Source organism: Sarcophilus harrisii, chromosome 4 (assembly GCF_902635505.1).
Source record: "Sarcophilus harrisii chromosome 4, mSarHar1.11, whole genome shotgun sequence".
Classification (NCBI taxonomy): Eukaryota; Metazoa; Chordata; class Mammalia; order Dasyuromorphia; family Dasyuridae; genus Sarcophilus; species Sarcophilus harrisii.
Genome location: NC_045429.1, coordinates 280,932,694 through 280,948,971, shown reverse-complemented (window position 1 = coordinate 280,948,971; position 16,278 = coordinate 280,932,694). Strand labels below are relative to the sequence as shown.

Sequence of the window (16,278 nt, the reverse complement as noted above, 5' to 3'; positions counted from 1 at the left end):
AAAACTATCTTTACATGCATTTAGAAAAATAAAATACTTTTGAAAAAAAAAAGTAAAATTTAAATACAAATCTCCATTCCAAGGACTCATCACGTTGTACCCTAGTTCCCTTTTATTGTCCTGACTCAGTTTCTCTAAATTTTGTTATGCCACAGTTTCCTTGAACTGTTCTACCTCAGTTTCCCTGCATTAGTCTCCCTAGTTGTCCTGAGTTTCCCTGAATTGTTCTGCCTCAGTCTCCTTAACTGTTCTGCCTCAATCCTCTTAATTGTAAAACTCCCTCTCTAGTTCATTAAGACTGAGAACCATTTGCTCTAAGGTTATAAATTGTCAATGTGAGACTCAAGATGAGTGAGAGATCAGACTTCTTGGCTCCTAACTCCTTCTGTCCTCAAGAATTTATGGCACTACCCCCTCTAAAATATTCCAAAAGAACTGAATGGATGTCCATCAGTTGGAGAATGGCTGAATAAATTGTGGTATATGAAAATTATGGAATATTACTGTTCTGTAAGAAATGACCAACAGGATGATTTCAGAAAGGCCTGGAGAGACTTACACGAACTGATGCTAAGTGAAATGAGCAGGACCAGGAGATCATTATATACTTCAACAACAATACTAGATGATGACCAGTCCTGATGGATCAGGCCATCCTCAGCAATGAGATCAACCAAATCATTTCTAATGGAGCAGTAATGAACTGAACTAGCTATACCCAGAAAAAGAACTCTGGGAGATGACTAAAAACCATTACATTGAATTCCCAGTCCCTATATTTATGCACACCTGCATCTTTGATTTCCTTCACAAGCTAATTGTACAATATTTCAGAGTCTGATTCTTTTTGTACAGCAAAATAACGTTTTGGTCATGTATACTTATTGTGTATCTAATTTATATTTTAATATATTTAACATCTACTGGTCATCCTGCCATCTAGGGGAGGGGGTGGGGGGGTAAGAGGTGAAAAATTGGAACAAGAGGTTTGGCAATTGTTAATGCTGTAAAGTTACCCATGTATATATCCTGTAAATTAAAGGCTATTAAATAAAAAAAAATAAATAAATAAAATATTCCAAAAGATAAGTATACCTCTTTGACATCTTTACTTTTGTTTATTCAAACATCCTGACTCTGACTTCCAGCTTCCCCTCATCCTGCTAGAACCAAATTTATGGTCCTGAAACTTCCCATTCTCAATGTTCTGACTCCGCCCCTGCCTTGGTCTACCCCTGTAGCTGAGTCATGTAGAAATATATGTCATTGAGAACTTACATTCACCACTGAATACTTTGAGACGAGAGTCCTGTCCAGTCAATTATACTCTCCAATTAATAAAATACTTAAAAATCTCTAATTTCTTATCTTGCCTCAGTTTCTCTGGCATTCCAATTTAAGGTCTAAAACAGAAGGGTCTTTCTCCTCCTCTGGATCATCATGATTAGGAGGGAGGAGTGGTGTTACAGTATTAAGCATAACAATTCAGGAAACTGAGGCAGGACAATAAAAGGGAACTGTGGCACAAAAATCCTAATGTACCCAATGCTTAGTTAGCACTTTAATGTTTTGCAAAGTGCTTACAACCATTATTATCATAATATCTTTATGACATGATACCTCATATTCCCATTTTATAGATGAGGGAAATGAAATTGAAATGTTAAATGACTTTCCTTGGTCACTTAGCTACTTAACACCTTAGACATAATTTAAAGCTGGGTCCAAGTCTAACACTGTTTTCTCTATATCATCTAGCAGCATCTGTTACCTATAAGGAAACATGAAATGACATTATAAAAGGCAATTAAAGGAACTAGAAATGCTCAGACTAGAGAAAAGGATCCTTGGGGTGACACAACTTAAGAACTGTCCTATGGAAGAACATAAGCTCCTTGAAGACAAGGACTTTTGGCACATGGTCTTATACACAGTAGATTAAACCAGTTCTGTCGGCTTCTACAAAGAAGTACCAGGAGTCACAGGTATATAAAGATGCAGATTTGCAATTTGTATAAGAAAACATTTCTTAACAAGTGTTAATGGAGTGCTTGGCAGAAGAATGAGTTCTCTGTTACATTACAATTCAAACAGAGGCTGGACAACTGGGCAGGTTGTGGCCAAGGATACTACAGAGGGAATTATTAATGGAATGAGAGATGGGCTATATATTGTAAACCTTTTCCTCTTTGTGATAACTTCTTCGTCACTTTGTCTTCTATCTTTTATACTTATTCCCATTATATAGAGGAGGTCATGGCCCACATCTTTGTTACAAAGCATTCTAATCCAGCTAACTTTTGATTTTACACCCAATGTCTGTTCTCCATTACTTACTATCTTATTTTGGAAATGGTGTAAACTGAGATCTTTTGGGAAAAATGATGTAAATTGAATTCTCGCACCACATTAGAACTATTAGGACAATATGCCAATCAAATGCCCAGCTTGACAAAATCTATTATTTTGATTTGGTAACATTGCATAAATTGGATTGGGCATGAAGATCACAAATGTCAAGATTTGGAAGAGACTTAAAAGCAACTGAGTCCAAACAATGCTTAAAGTAGAAATCCCCTCTATACATCCAGCCTTTGCTTGAAGACCTCACCTTGCTGTAGTAGAGAAAGCATGATCTGGAATAAGAGAAACTTATTAAGTTGAAATCAAAATCTGCTATTGCTATTTTAGGCAAATCACTTAATCTCTCTGGGTCTTAGCATCATTTGCAAAGTGAAGGAATTGAATTAGCTAAGTAATTGTTTCAGTTCTGACATTCTAAGATTCTATATAGCCAAGAGATATAGGCAACCCGTGCTTTGTCCTTGAGGTAGGCTGATAAACAGCAACAAAGAGAGATGAAGTTAATTAAGTTCATTAGAACTTTCCTGAGAATTACATTTGGTTGTATTAGGTGAGCTTCACGGTCTAGTTTTATATAATTTTGAAGTTTGTTGTTCCTTTATTCCTTCTCAACACAACTCAACAGTTCCTATGTTTTTATATCCCTTTAATCCAAACATCTCATAAGAAATGTATAAAAGAAAGAAAGATATTGAAAAGAAGCTGGGAAATGGTCTGAAGAAACTTTTGACAGGTTGATGGAAAACACATTTCTCTGTTTATCTATGCACCTTTTTCTTTTGCTCTTGTGTGTCATTTAAACACAAGAATAGCTATTTTTTATGGAAAATAACAGCCAATAGGGGGTGTTTGAAGGTTTTCACAGTTCTGATTCAGTCATTTTTGTCACAAAAATAATCATGGCACAAGACCATTTTCAAGTCAGAATTGTTGATTTCATTGTGTGGGAAACTCCTGGTGAAAAAATTGCCTCTACCAATAGTCTGACAACTTTTCTGAAATTAGTATTTTTTGAGAGTTGCTTGGGAAAGCCGAGAAAGTGGACTTTTGTCCAGATTCACAAAGCCAGTATGGCTCAAGGGAGGGGTAGAATTCCGATCTTCTTAGCTTTTAAAATCTATTCTCTAGTCAGAGAATTTTTAAGGGACCAAAAAAAACAAACAAACAAAAAAACGAACTGCGTCTGTGACTACTCCTTAGCAGGGATTAGTCGCAAAGCTGGTAATCTTAGCAGGGACACAGTATATATAGAAACACCACTAAAGAAACAAGCCTCAAGAAGCTCACTATGCTAGAGGGGTCAAACAAGTATGGGGAAATCTTTTATCTCTGCTACTGCTATTTGAAAGGTGATGAGTTGGTCTGTGTTATCAAGTACCTGACATCAGAAAATGATAAAAAAGGATTTTCATGCCTCTTGTTATCAGCAAAACTGAAAAGCCCAATAGGACTCCCTTGATACAAACTATATTTAATTAAAAATATGCAAATTGAAGGAAGTATTGTAAAAAATTACTTCACACAAGAAGGGTTAGGATTTAAAATCCAGAGAAATCAAGAATTTCAGAGACCCTAAACCAAGGCAATTGTGCTCTAGGATCTTTGTGATCTTCATTGTAAAAGAAGGAAGATTATGAAACTCTGCTCCCCAGCAATGCTCAATCTTTCTTATACACAGTGAATTATATTTCCCACATGTTGGGCTTTCTGAGTTAGAAGATATGCATATAAATTTTGGTTAAAAAAGGCTGATATAAGTTCATAGATTTTTGAGCTAGGAGGGCCTTAAAATCTAATTACCATCTTACAAATAAGGAACTGGGGCACATCTAAGATTTGAATCTAGGTGCACTGACTTCAAATCTTGTCATTTTCCCACTTCATCATAGGATGAATCAGATAGATATATCAATAACAACAAATTCATTTGAGTGGATATTCACTGAAACTTAGTGCATCCCCAATGGACCTAGTATAAAATCAGAATAGAGAAAGAATGTATTCCAATTTATTTTTTAAACATGAATAATTCTATTGATATAATTCCATTATCTCCCTCCTTTGCCATCTTTTTTTTGGGGGAGAACATTAAAGCAAAATTTGAGAAAACACTTTCTCTTGTGAAGTTTACCCAACTTTAAGTTACACTTATGCTCCATCTCAAAAGAACGATATTTATTCTATTGAATTTAAATGAAAAAAGGGATGATGATATCTATAAAATAATTTCCTGTTAATAAGTAGACTCACCATTCTGTACTCCATCTATATAAAGATGCTTCAAATATTTCTACTTTATTTATAAATAAAATACACTGTCCTTGGCATTTAAGGACAACATTATTGTACTGACTGATTCTGTCAGGTATGTGAACTGTTTTCCAGTAGTAAGGACTAGATCTCTAGTCATATTGGTTTGTTCTAAATCCTTTGCAAACATACCCAGTGCTCTCTGTAGCTAGAAAAACCATTTGGGAAACAGTTGGCTGGAGCTGGTCTTGCTCCAGAAAAAAAATTTATCTTTTTGAGGAGCTAACTAGATTGCATGGAAACAAAGCTTAAGCTCTGGTTTGCTTAGTACCATGCTCTAATCTGTTGAGTTCACCAGTACATACCAACAATGAGCAAAGTGACTTTTTATTTTTCTCAACTGAATTTGGGGTTTCCTATAGAAATATTTGGTGAAGAAACAAAAAGTCAGGTGAGAGACAATCAGTATGGCTTCGATTATCATCAGAGCAGAGTACTCCAGATGAGTATTTACCACATTTGCTCAATAAATAAATTTTAAGGATAAATTTTACAGGAAAAAAAGTTTGATTTTTCAGGTTTAGAAGTCAATACCAGAGAGGCTTGGTTGGATATTTTTAAAAGAATAACAAGAATAAAATATAAGTATTTTAAAAGATAACTGACAACAGTGCCTTAAGATTTTTAAAAGTGACATGAATAAAGTTGAAGGTTTAATGAAGCCTCCCTAGTGACCCCAGTTGGGATGAATTTTTCATCCTGGGAATTCTTGTATTACTTCTCTTTGTATCTTCACTGTAGCTACTGGTATGAATATACTTCACCATCCTCACACCCTTCTCCCCATCTTACTAGACTTGCTTTCATGAAGGTAGGGAACAATCTTATTTTTATTTTCCCCTCCTCACCTACCTCAATGCTCTATGTACACAGTAGATGCTTAATAAATATTAAATTGTTCTAAATTATTCATTTAATGGTATTCACACTGTTAATGACATTGGTTAGAGATTTGCAAGGTAGGATTCTACTGAACCTTATTATCTCATTTAGATCAAAAAGCTAAAATTAACTTCTAGAAATATTTAAAAAATAAAACTAGAGTACTCACAGTACTTAATTTTGTGCTTAGATGCTAAGGACTTAATGCTGAGTCACCTGCTATATAGCATGTTGCTCATTCACTGCTCATAACCCAATTCAGAACAGAGAAACTATCAATATTAGAAAAGAAAATGATGACAATGCTAAACCCATATGTAATACCCTTAAGTGGAAGAATAATTGCTTTCCAAATCCCATAGGCTTTGTTTTTTAAAACTAAGTAACAGAATATCAATTATTTTCAAAGTAGCATTTTTTTCTCACAAGAGAGTAAATGAAATCCTTAAAAATTCAATATAATTTTAAACTCTGATAATCTCTTAAATAACAAAACCAAAAAAGCTGCATCAATTATATATGGAGATGTAAATAAATCCACTCCAGGTCTAAGATATTATAAGAACAAGTTTTTAAGTTTCTAAAAATGTGGATTAGAATGGAAATAAGGAATTGAACAGTAGCAGTGCTAGCAAGAGGTATTGTATTCCGCATGACTTTTTCAAAGGAAGAGAAAAAGAAAAGAGAAATTGCTATTACTTTTTTCCTTCACATTTGAGCATTTCAATACTTCATCCAAAAAAGGGAAAAATCAACACCCAAACTTGTCTGCTAGTCATTGTGACAGGAGAATGGGTGCCCATGAATTACTGATCCAGGAAAAGTTGACTGGTTAAGATCCATATATGAAAGCAGTATAAGAGCTGTGAGCAAAGAGGAGAAGGTTAAGGGAGCAGGTGTGGCCCCTGCAGGCTTAGCTCTCAGGTTTGTTAACAACGTTGTTTGCACAAGGTGATCTCAGATTATTTTCCTTCATATTTGCTCTCTTCGTTAAAACAACAGGGTTGTATTGGTAAGTACTTTAGCTATTCAGTTATTTAAAAACAAACAAACAAACCTCCACACATTCCTGTTCCCTATACAAATGCTCAAGTGGATCTATATAGTCTCAATGGTTTGGGAGCTCCCTTCAAAGATACTGCTCGTAGCCCAATAAAAAGAAAGATTCTTTAAATTATTCTAAGTCTCTCTAAAGTATAACTAAAGCCTGATCATCAGATGTATGATCCAAACAAATAACTTCAAATTGCTAGGGTCTTAGAATATTCTAACTTGGATATAAAAAAATTGGGACATGAACTGAAATGAGCTGGACTCAAGCTGCTGGTCCAACTTCCTAACCCCAACAGCTGCATCTATTTTTTTGTACCACCTACAGTGGTCCCACATGACCCTTTCAGTGAAGGTAATGGGCAGCAAGGGGATATTTTTTGGGAAGCCACAAGTTTGCCTGCTTGTGTCCAGAATCACATAGACTACAACAAACTTGACAAGAAACATTGTTTAGTCCTGAGTTCTGTAGAAGTCATTGAGGAGGGGGCTGAATTCATTAATTTTCCCTCTCCCTTTTTTGTACTTTGTCATACATGGCATTCCAAATCTTTGTCTTCCATTATTGGCTCTTCTACAGGTTGGATCTTCTTAGAGGGGACCCCTTCTGGCATCTTATCACTTACTGTTTTACCAGCCTCTTCCTATGCAAGAGAAAAAAAATACACAAGGGGGTCAGTGATAATAGAAAGCAAGAAATATTTTGATCCCTGCCTATTCCAAGATGTTTTATTAACACTGATGTCAGCATCCAAAACATTTGTTTTTTGTTGTTCCTTTAAGACCATTTGGCCTGTGCCATTTTGAGTGGATTTGCCAAATCTCAGCACTGGAAGCATGTTGTAGCTCATCTAACTAGTTCAATTTGTGTCTAAATCAGAATCCTTTTAAGCCTGAGAAACACTCAGTTTTCATGGTTAAAATGTGATCAGAGCTGATTAAGGCAGTTAGTGGAGGAAGTTTCGTATAGAACAGTAGATTTAATGTTTGAATATATATAGTGTGTTCTTGGTTCTGCCATTTACAAGCACAGCACTTTGGACAAATCTCTTGGACTTTCCCAGCCTCAGTTTCCTCACCTATAAAAAGGCATATATACTACATAGTTTAGAAGATTTATAAACTGTAATATATATATATATATATATATATATATATATATATATATATATATATATATATATATATAACACAAGACCTAATATTTATACGGCATCTTCGTGCTAGGCACTCTGCTAAATGCTTTATAGCATTCCTCATTAGAGGATCGCAACAATCCTGTAAGTATGAGACTTATTTTACAGTTCCAGAGTCACTGGAAGGATTGAAGTAATTGGATCTTTGCCCATAGTTGGTATTCTTTTTATTTTGTGAATAGCAGAACTTAAGCTTTAGGACTGCTTATCTGGTCTTTTGCTCTGTACTTAAAACTGCCTGACTAAAAACTCAGATATAAAGATTGACTCCTGAATTTGCCTGAAAATTCATTTCATGCACACCTTTGCATCTCTCTCTGCAAATTTCTCGAACATGTTGGCATATATCTTGCGATCCCGGTCATTGTGCTCCTTGGCTTTCTTCTGGCACATGGAGATCTGCAGCTTTGCGGCCTTGTTCTGGGGGTTTACTTCTAGTACTCTCTCAAAGTCACCTCTGGCTGACTCAAATTCATTCATAAGCAGCTGGGCTTCACCCCTCCTGTATAGGCCCTTCTCATTGGTACTATCCAGTCCAAGTGCCTGCAAACAGAGAGTTTCCAACTTAACAAAAACAGACTGTAACTTGTTTTTTGGGGGAGATATATTTAGGGATGAATTCTACTGGAAAAAAGAACTTATCCTTTCTCCCACCATGATTTGACTAGGGAAAGGGGAATGGGAATATCTGCTTATTTAAATTTCACGCACACACATCACAATAAAAGTAAAATAGTATCTTCTTCTCCAACAAATTTTTAGACTGGTGTGATAAGTAAGAGACTAATACCTGAAACTCAAAACTTTATTAGTGTGTGAGGAGCCTGTTCCTACTTGGTTCTTATCACTTAATGCATTTCCAAAAAAGATATCTTCACTTGGCTGGTCTTACCATAAGACAATGAGTACAATACATTCTGGGACAGTTAATGTAAATGATAACTTGAACTGATGGCTATATTAGACAAGAATAATAAGCATCATTATAAGCCACCAATACAACAGCTCAATTTGGAAACCCAAATTAAACTTGCAACTTTCATGGCTGCTAAAAATTTTTGTTTATTTAAATTTTTTTGCATTTGTCTATGGGAGTCTATTTGTTTCAGTAATGAAGTGGTATTATAACATGAAAGACTCTTTCTACCCTTGATTTATTTTGCATTTCTTATCTGTATATGTACAGTCTAATACATATGTACACAGGAGGTAAACTTGGGGGCAGATTCTGTTTCTCTTTCTCTGATCTGATCCCTGGCATATAATACCATCTCTAACACAGAACAGGAATTTTGCAAATGAACTTTATGTGCATTATATTTTGAGTAGTACCATCTTACTTATTATTATGCTAGCCCCCTTGGAGGCTTAAGATTGATTTTATTCTTTCTCTCAAATTGGACAAACATCCATGAAGTCTTTACTGACTATGCTGAATAATGGGTTAGCTGCTAAGTGGGATAAACAGTGAGCTATGACATTATCTTTGTCCTTACAGAATTCAGTATAACAGGGGAATAAGACACTGATAATTACAACACTGAATGACATGACAAGTTTATTAGAAATACACAAAACAAAATGCTATATTAGGTTTGAAGGGTCAAGTTTTTGACTGGATCCAAAAAGATTTATGTTTAACTTGGTATAAAATAATAGATGCTTTGGCTTAATTTGGGAAAGATGTAGACGAAAAAAAATTTTTTATTCATATATTATTATTCATATTCAGGAACAATTTTGAAAGTGGACAAAAAAAGCAGAGGGAGGGATTAAGGAACATAGGACATCATGGGTTCTACCCATGTACTGACTCTGTTTTTACCTTATCACAGCATTCAACAGCTTTGGTGTACTCCCGAAGCTTTAGGTAGCACATGGCCAGATTAAGGAAAGCTGCTAGCAGGAAGGATTCAGATGCTTTAGATTCCTTTTCTGATAAACCATATTCCATCTCTAACCAGGATACAATCTTCCCATATTGAATCACTGCCTGCAAATATTTGCCTCCCTAGGAAAAGAGAATCATTAAGTATTGTGGTAGATATTTGCGGAAGGGGAAAATACAAAAGGAATTTAAGACACTATCCCTGACTGTGAAGAGCTTATAATGTAATTGGGGAAACAAGGTAGATTTATATGAAATAATTAAGTGCTTAACTTAATGTATAGCAACCATAAAATTTTAAAATCCAAAATCAGGTAGCTTAAACTATAAATTTAAAAATATCACAGATAACATTTGGACTGGAAAGGGACCTCAGCACCATCAAGTCTAAGGGTCCTTAATGTGTTTGTGGTGTCTCCTTCCATTAAAATGTGAGCTTCTTTTACAGTCCAGACCATCTCTCTTTTCTATCTCCAATGCTTAGCAAACAGTACCTATTAAATATTTTTTCAATCACTTATTTATTCAATTAAAAGTTTTTTATACAAATTGTGATTAAATCAGATCTCTGATATCCTACATATGTACACTTGCCTTTTTAATACTGAAAGCAAAATTTCACATTTATCTCTTTAATTTCATTCTATTAAAGAAACGTTAAAGAATTAACATTTATATAAGGCTTTATGATTTTCAGAGTGCTTTACAGATAATATCCAATTTGATCCTCACAACAACTTGCCAAGCAAGTGCTATTACTATTCCCACTTTACAGATGAAGTAACCTTGGCAGACAGGATAGGTGGCTTGATTGACCAGGGAGTCACACAGCTAGTAATAGAGGCAGGATCCTTAGTATTCTATCCATTCTACCACCTAACCCATGAATGCTGAAATGCAGGGTTCTGTCTTGTCATACAACAAAGCCGCAATACTTTCCAGCGAAGTTGTAAATAAGTTTGCTTTTATCTACAAAAGTTATTTACTACATTATTTTTTACTACTGTTTACTACATTATATTTACTACTATTGTCTACAAAGTTATTTATTAAAATGCTGACCATAACAGAACTGAGAACATAGCTTGTGGTATGTCATTAGAAAATGCTCTCTTTTTTCTTCTCTCCTAATAAATTTGTCAATAAATACATTTTGAGGATGTCAACTAGTTATGGATTCACCTATCTGTATATTCATGTAGGATATACTTTTACCATATTACCTACAAATATACCAAAAGAGAAAACTAATACCTTTTTTGAAATTCAAATATATTATGTTTTCAGCAATCTCCTAGTATAGTAACTACCTTTACAAAAGAAGAAATTAGGTTGGGTTGACCTGACTTATTCTTAGTGAATTCAAATTGGCTCCTAGTTATCACTACATTATTTATCAACCATCTGCCAATATCTTGTTTCTAGATCATCAAATGGTGAGACTGACAGAAGTTCCTTTGTTGAGGTAGGGAATATGGCACAGACCTATTTGTAAAATGATTCCTTTATCTAAAAACACACCTGCTAGGAATTTGATTCTGATTCCCCTACCTTTTTTCTTTTGAACTCCCAAAGGAAAATAGTGTCATTGGCATTTCCACTGACTGATCCCCAGTACCCATTGTTCCTTTATTCTACCATTATTTAATGGAAGCATCTGTTATAGAGTATAGGCAATGGGTGTAATTAAAAATTAAGAGAAGACATGGTCCCTGTTTTGTGGACCTTGAATTTCCCAAAAGTTATCTCATATCTTATAGAGCCTATTTATTTATCATCAAGGGAGAGGAGTTAGAATAAAGAGCTTCCAGTTAGCCTTTTAAAACGAAATGTTGGCTCTAACATTTATTAGCCAACTCATAACTTCCTTAAGTCTTAAGTTTCCTCATGTGTAAAACAGGGACACCAATATTTGTTTTATGTGTCTCACAGTGCTAAGAAGTTTTGCAAGCCTCAAAAACAAACTTTTTGTAAATCTGTAAGCCACTGTATAATAAAACTGACTTATTACCCAAGTTGATGGAACATAATTTAAGAGTCAAACAAACGGATTATTGTTTTCCAATTTGGAGAACTGGCAGGTCTGGAGAAAACAGGACAGCATCTACTACTGTTAGGAGAAGAATACATTTTGGAAGGGAGCAGTTTCATTTTGCATAGACAAGATTCTAGAATAGTAGCAGGTGTCATCAGGGTCATAATCTTACACTTTCCCAGTTTTCCAATGAATTCCTTGAATGGACCCTAAGCATTTTACCTAGTTTTCAATATTATTTCCTTTTTTATCAATGATTTCAATTATCCAATCTTTCCTCTAGGGTAAAATACTTCAAGAGAACCATATCTGGTCACAAAAGCAAGTATCCTAATAGGTGGAAGGAAATGGTAAACCTAGAGTTCTTCAGAAACAATAGCTTTACTAGATACAAATATTCTTATATTTATATCGTAGTTTCAACTTTTTCTTTCAGAGGACAAAGGACTTCTTGATGTACCTGATTCTCATTTCTTGCATGTGGTTTTCAGTGACTTCAATTTCTTGTTCCAAATTAGGATCATCTCTTAAGTCTTGATAATGTTTTGGATTGGATTGGCAAGACTGCCCAGGGAGTAATAAATAGCACATTGTTGCCTGTTCTCTCAAAAGGTATGATATTTGTTGAATTAAAATGCTCTTTCCTTTTCTAACTAAATATTCTTGTGAGGCTATTTTAACCAATACAACATATCTCAAAAGATTGAATGTAGGAGACATGAGAATCTAGTTATCTTCTATCATGCAAGACATAAAAGAGATCTGAAAAAATTTGTAAAACAATGGTACTTCTGTTTTTTCTTGCACAACATGACAAATATGTAATGTTTTAAAGGATTGTACATTTTTAACTGGATTGCTTGCTATCTTGGGGGGAAGGGAAGGAGGGAGAAAAAGGAACATAAGTCTTACAAAAATGAATGTTGAAAACTATCTTTACATGTATTTGGAAAAAATAACAATACCACAGAAAAGCCCCTCAAAACCCCCCAATGTCACTCTTACTAATTTTTTCATTTGGAAAACAGTAAATAATAAACCTATTACATATTAACATAAATAATTTTTTGTGAAAACAGTAATTTTTCACAAAAATTATTTATATTAATATGTGATAGGTTTATTATTGTTACTTTGAAATGAATATTTTAAAAATGATCAGTTTTTGGGTCTATATCCCAAAGAGATCCTTAAAAGAGAGAAAAGGACTCACATGTGCAAAAAAGATTTGTAGCAACTTTTTTTTTTGTAGTGGTAGGGAATTAGAAATTGTGTGGATGGCCACCAATTTGGGAATGGCTAAATAAGTTATGGTATATGAATGAATATTATTGTTCTATAAAAATGATGAGCAGGTTGATTTCAGAAATGTCTGGAAAGACTTACACGAACTGATGCTGAGTGAAGTGAGTGGAACCCAGGAGAATATTATACACAGTAACAGCAAAACTGTGTAATGATTAACTATGCTAAATTTAATTCTTCTCAGTAAATCCAAGACAATTCCAATAGACTAAGGATAGAAATGCCATGCACATCCAGAGAAAGAACTAGGGGGACTGAATACGGATCGAATCATAGTATTTTCACCTTTTTGTTTGTTTGCTTGCTTGCTTTTTCTTGTGTTTTTTTTCTTTTGGTCTGATTTTTCTTGTACAACATGACAAAAAATGGAAATATATTTAAGAGGGTTATGCATATATAATCTATATAAGTTTGCAAGTTGTTTTGGGGGAAAGAGAAGGTAAAAGAAGGAAAAATAAAAAAATCGGGACACAAAATCTTAAAAAATGAATGTTAAAAACCATCTTGTTGAATATTTATATAAATACCTTTAGTGAACAAAATAAAATACTGAGGGGAAAAAAAGAATATCTTTCAGTAAATTTGTTTTGGACATGCAAAAAAATTAACTAGTTTTAATATCCAATATGGTAAATGGTGATAGAAATATATGTCACATATATCTCTTTGGGATCTTCAATAATTTTTTTGAAAATAAAGGAGTCAGTACTGAAACCAAAGTTTGAGAACTGCTGGGCTAGCAAAAGGTCAAGATAAAAACCATCTGATTACTTCATAAGATCGACACTAGGGGGTACCAGAATACAATGCACACAGAACATAACCAGTGAGAGCACATCAAACCCTTTTAAACACTTGATACCTAGAAAAAGGAAAGGAAATACTTTTAGGTAAATACTGATAATCTTATGTTTTTAAAAGTAAGGAATGGCAACAGCCTGTGTAGAACAGTATAGAATTACAATAGGAACCTCAATTGCTTGTTGCTTGTACAATGCCATGGACATACAGGTGCTTCATGAATACTAGAGTGCAAATGGTTTTTTCAGTAGTTTATAAAAGTCAAAATAAAAACTGTGGTTTAGGAAGCATGTTATAAAACCTTTGACCCAATAATTTCTCTATTGGGAATAAATCCAAAATTTTAAAGACCTGTTTATACAAAGATATCTATAATTCTATTTATAATGGACCAAAACAAACCAAAAAAAATTCTGCAAATAACTCAAGTGTCCAGTTAGGGAATGGATCAGCAGATTGCTGGTGTACAAAAATATTATTTATTGCTATGTATTTAATTACCTTAAACAAATACAGAGTGTCCCAAAGGTCTTGGTGCAGTTTTAAGCTATTAAAGTTAAAAACTGCATTAAAGCCTTTGGGAGACCTTATATTCATAAGGTACACTCAGTTCTGCTGTAACATTAGTTTTTGAAAATATGAATTTACTTCAATGAAATTGGAGTGAATAATATGAACATGCGAAATTTTCATTTGCTTGTACATGATTTCATGCACTATGAAACTGCACCCAGTTGAACTGAGTTAGGTAGCAGTACACAAAATATACACGTCACACACACATTTACCAGGTATCTTAAATAATGGCACGTATTATCTTATAAGATTGTTTTTTTTGCTATTCTTTTGCATTTATTAACTTTCCTATATAATAAAAAATCCATTTAACCTTCCAAATATGTCATTTTTAGTATATGTTCTGGTACAGCTCCTCTACCTTCTATTATATCAAAATTCTCCAGGTCCACTGCCTGGATTTGTTGCCTCCAACATTGCCCTCTTGCCCACAGGTGACTTTGCCAGCCTGGTGTCCATGAGAAACACAGTATAGGTCAAACAGTACACACCAATAAATACTGTAGTATGTGTATTTATTTCTACCAATAAATACTGTAGTATGTGTATTTATTTCTTAGCCATTTATCCTCTTAATCATTGTACTCCTATTTTTGTTAGATTCCTATTTTTTTGGTATGTCACTGACGTTTTTGAACATTATGTCTCTAATTCCATTCCTCCAGTAAGTCCTGTGCTTTTTATTGCATGTTTTTGCATAGCACAGTAATTTTTAGGTATATCTAAAAATTGTAGCAGAACTGATTGTACTTTCCACATCCAAGACAGTGCTAGGTGCTGGGGATACAAATATAGATATCAGAGTCCCTGCTCTGAAAGAACTTTCTGCTGGGGTGGGGAAAGTACAAAGGAATGATTCAACATGTACATTGCTAAGTATAAAGGTTGAGTGTAATATGAATAAAGAAGAGATTCCATGGAAGAGCAGGGAAGGGCCTCTGACATGTTAAGAGACCAATACTGAATACCTTCCTTAATTTCTCTTTATGTCACAAGATATCAGTGAAACACTCGAGCTGTCATCTTGTCCTAACCATATGGTGAGTGTCTTCTTTTCCTATCACACATTTCTCCAGTGACATATTTTATTCCTTTGTCTCAAAATTTCTTATATTATATATTGTGATCTGTTCAGGATCACATTAATTTAAAAAATTCTTTATAGAATTTTGTCTTGTGGCTATACAAACTTGGTAGAGTAATAGTGTTAAAATAAATTGGGTTTTTGTTTCTAGAAGTTTGGGGTCATTAAAGGAGCTTTGGGTTTCCTGAAGGCAATTCAGCTTTCTTTCTCTTCAGGTTTTAACTCTGAGCGCAATTCACAATCTATTTGTACTGTCCCTTAAAGATATAGATTGACAAGTTCTGTAGAACCTTGCTTCATATTTTAAAGAAAAAAAATTGAAGCCATTAACCATTCTCTCCTCCTCCTCCTCCTCACTTCCTATTACTCAGGTACTTTGCCATTCTTTCCTTTATTTGTGTCTCACATAATGAAATGGCTTTATTCTTTACTAAATGATCCCCTTTTATCCTCTTACAATAAATTGCCCCTTATGTCATCCCCATTCTTTCACTTATTTTTAATCTCCATGGGAACATTTCTTCCTACTTCCAAACATGCCCATGTCTCCCTATACTCTGAAAAAAATCCTAAATTTTTCTTTTCTGCTATTTTTTAAATTTCTATTGTCTTATCTCTTTTCTGCCCTTTGTAGCTAAATTAAAAAGCCTCTGTACTAGGTGCCTTTATCTTCTCTCTTCTCATTCTCTTAACCCTGACAATCTGGCTTCCAACCTTATCATTTCACAAAAATTGTTCTCTCCAAAATTATTATTTCTTAGTTGCCAAATCTAATGGCCTTTTCTAA

The 16,278-nt window shown here is 34.2% G+C and overlaps 1 protein-coding gene across 5 annotated transcripts in view; it reads right to left on the bottom strand.

Annotated features, from left to right (window-relative positions):
* Window positions 1-3,470: 3,470 nt before the first annotated feature.
* The window catches only part of FKBP5 (FKBP prolyl isomerase 5), a 150,079-nt gene continuing 137,271 nt past the window's right edge, over window positions 3,471-16,278 (bottom strand). For all 5 annotated transcript variants that reach the window (XM_031964995.1, XM_031964996.1, XM_031964999.1 and 2 more), the window contains 3 exons: window positions 9,628-9,813; window positions 8,106-8,345; window positions 3,471-7,250 (listed from right to left, as the gene is read on the bottom strand). In XM_031964995.1, the coding sequence (XP_031820855.1) occupies window positions 7,137-7,250; window positions 8,106-8,345; window positions 9,628-9,813 (540 nt within the window). In that variant the 3' untranslated portion in view covers window positions 3,471-7,136. The remainder of the gene's footprint in view (window positions 7,251-8,105; window positions 8,346-9,627; window positions 9,814-16,278) is intronic.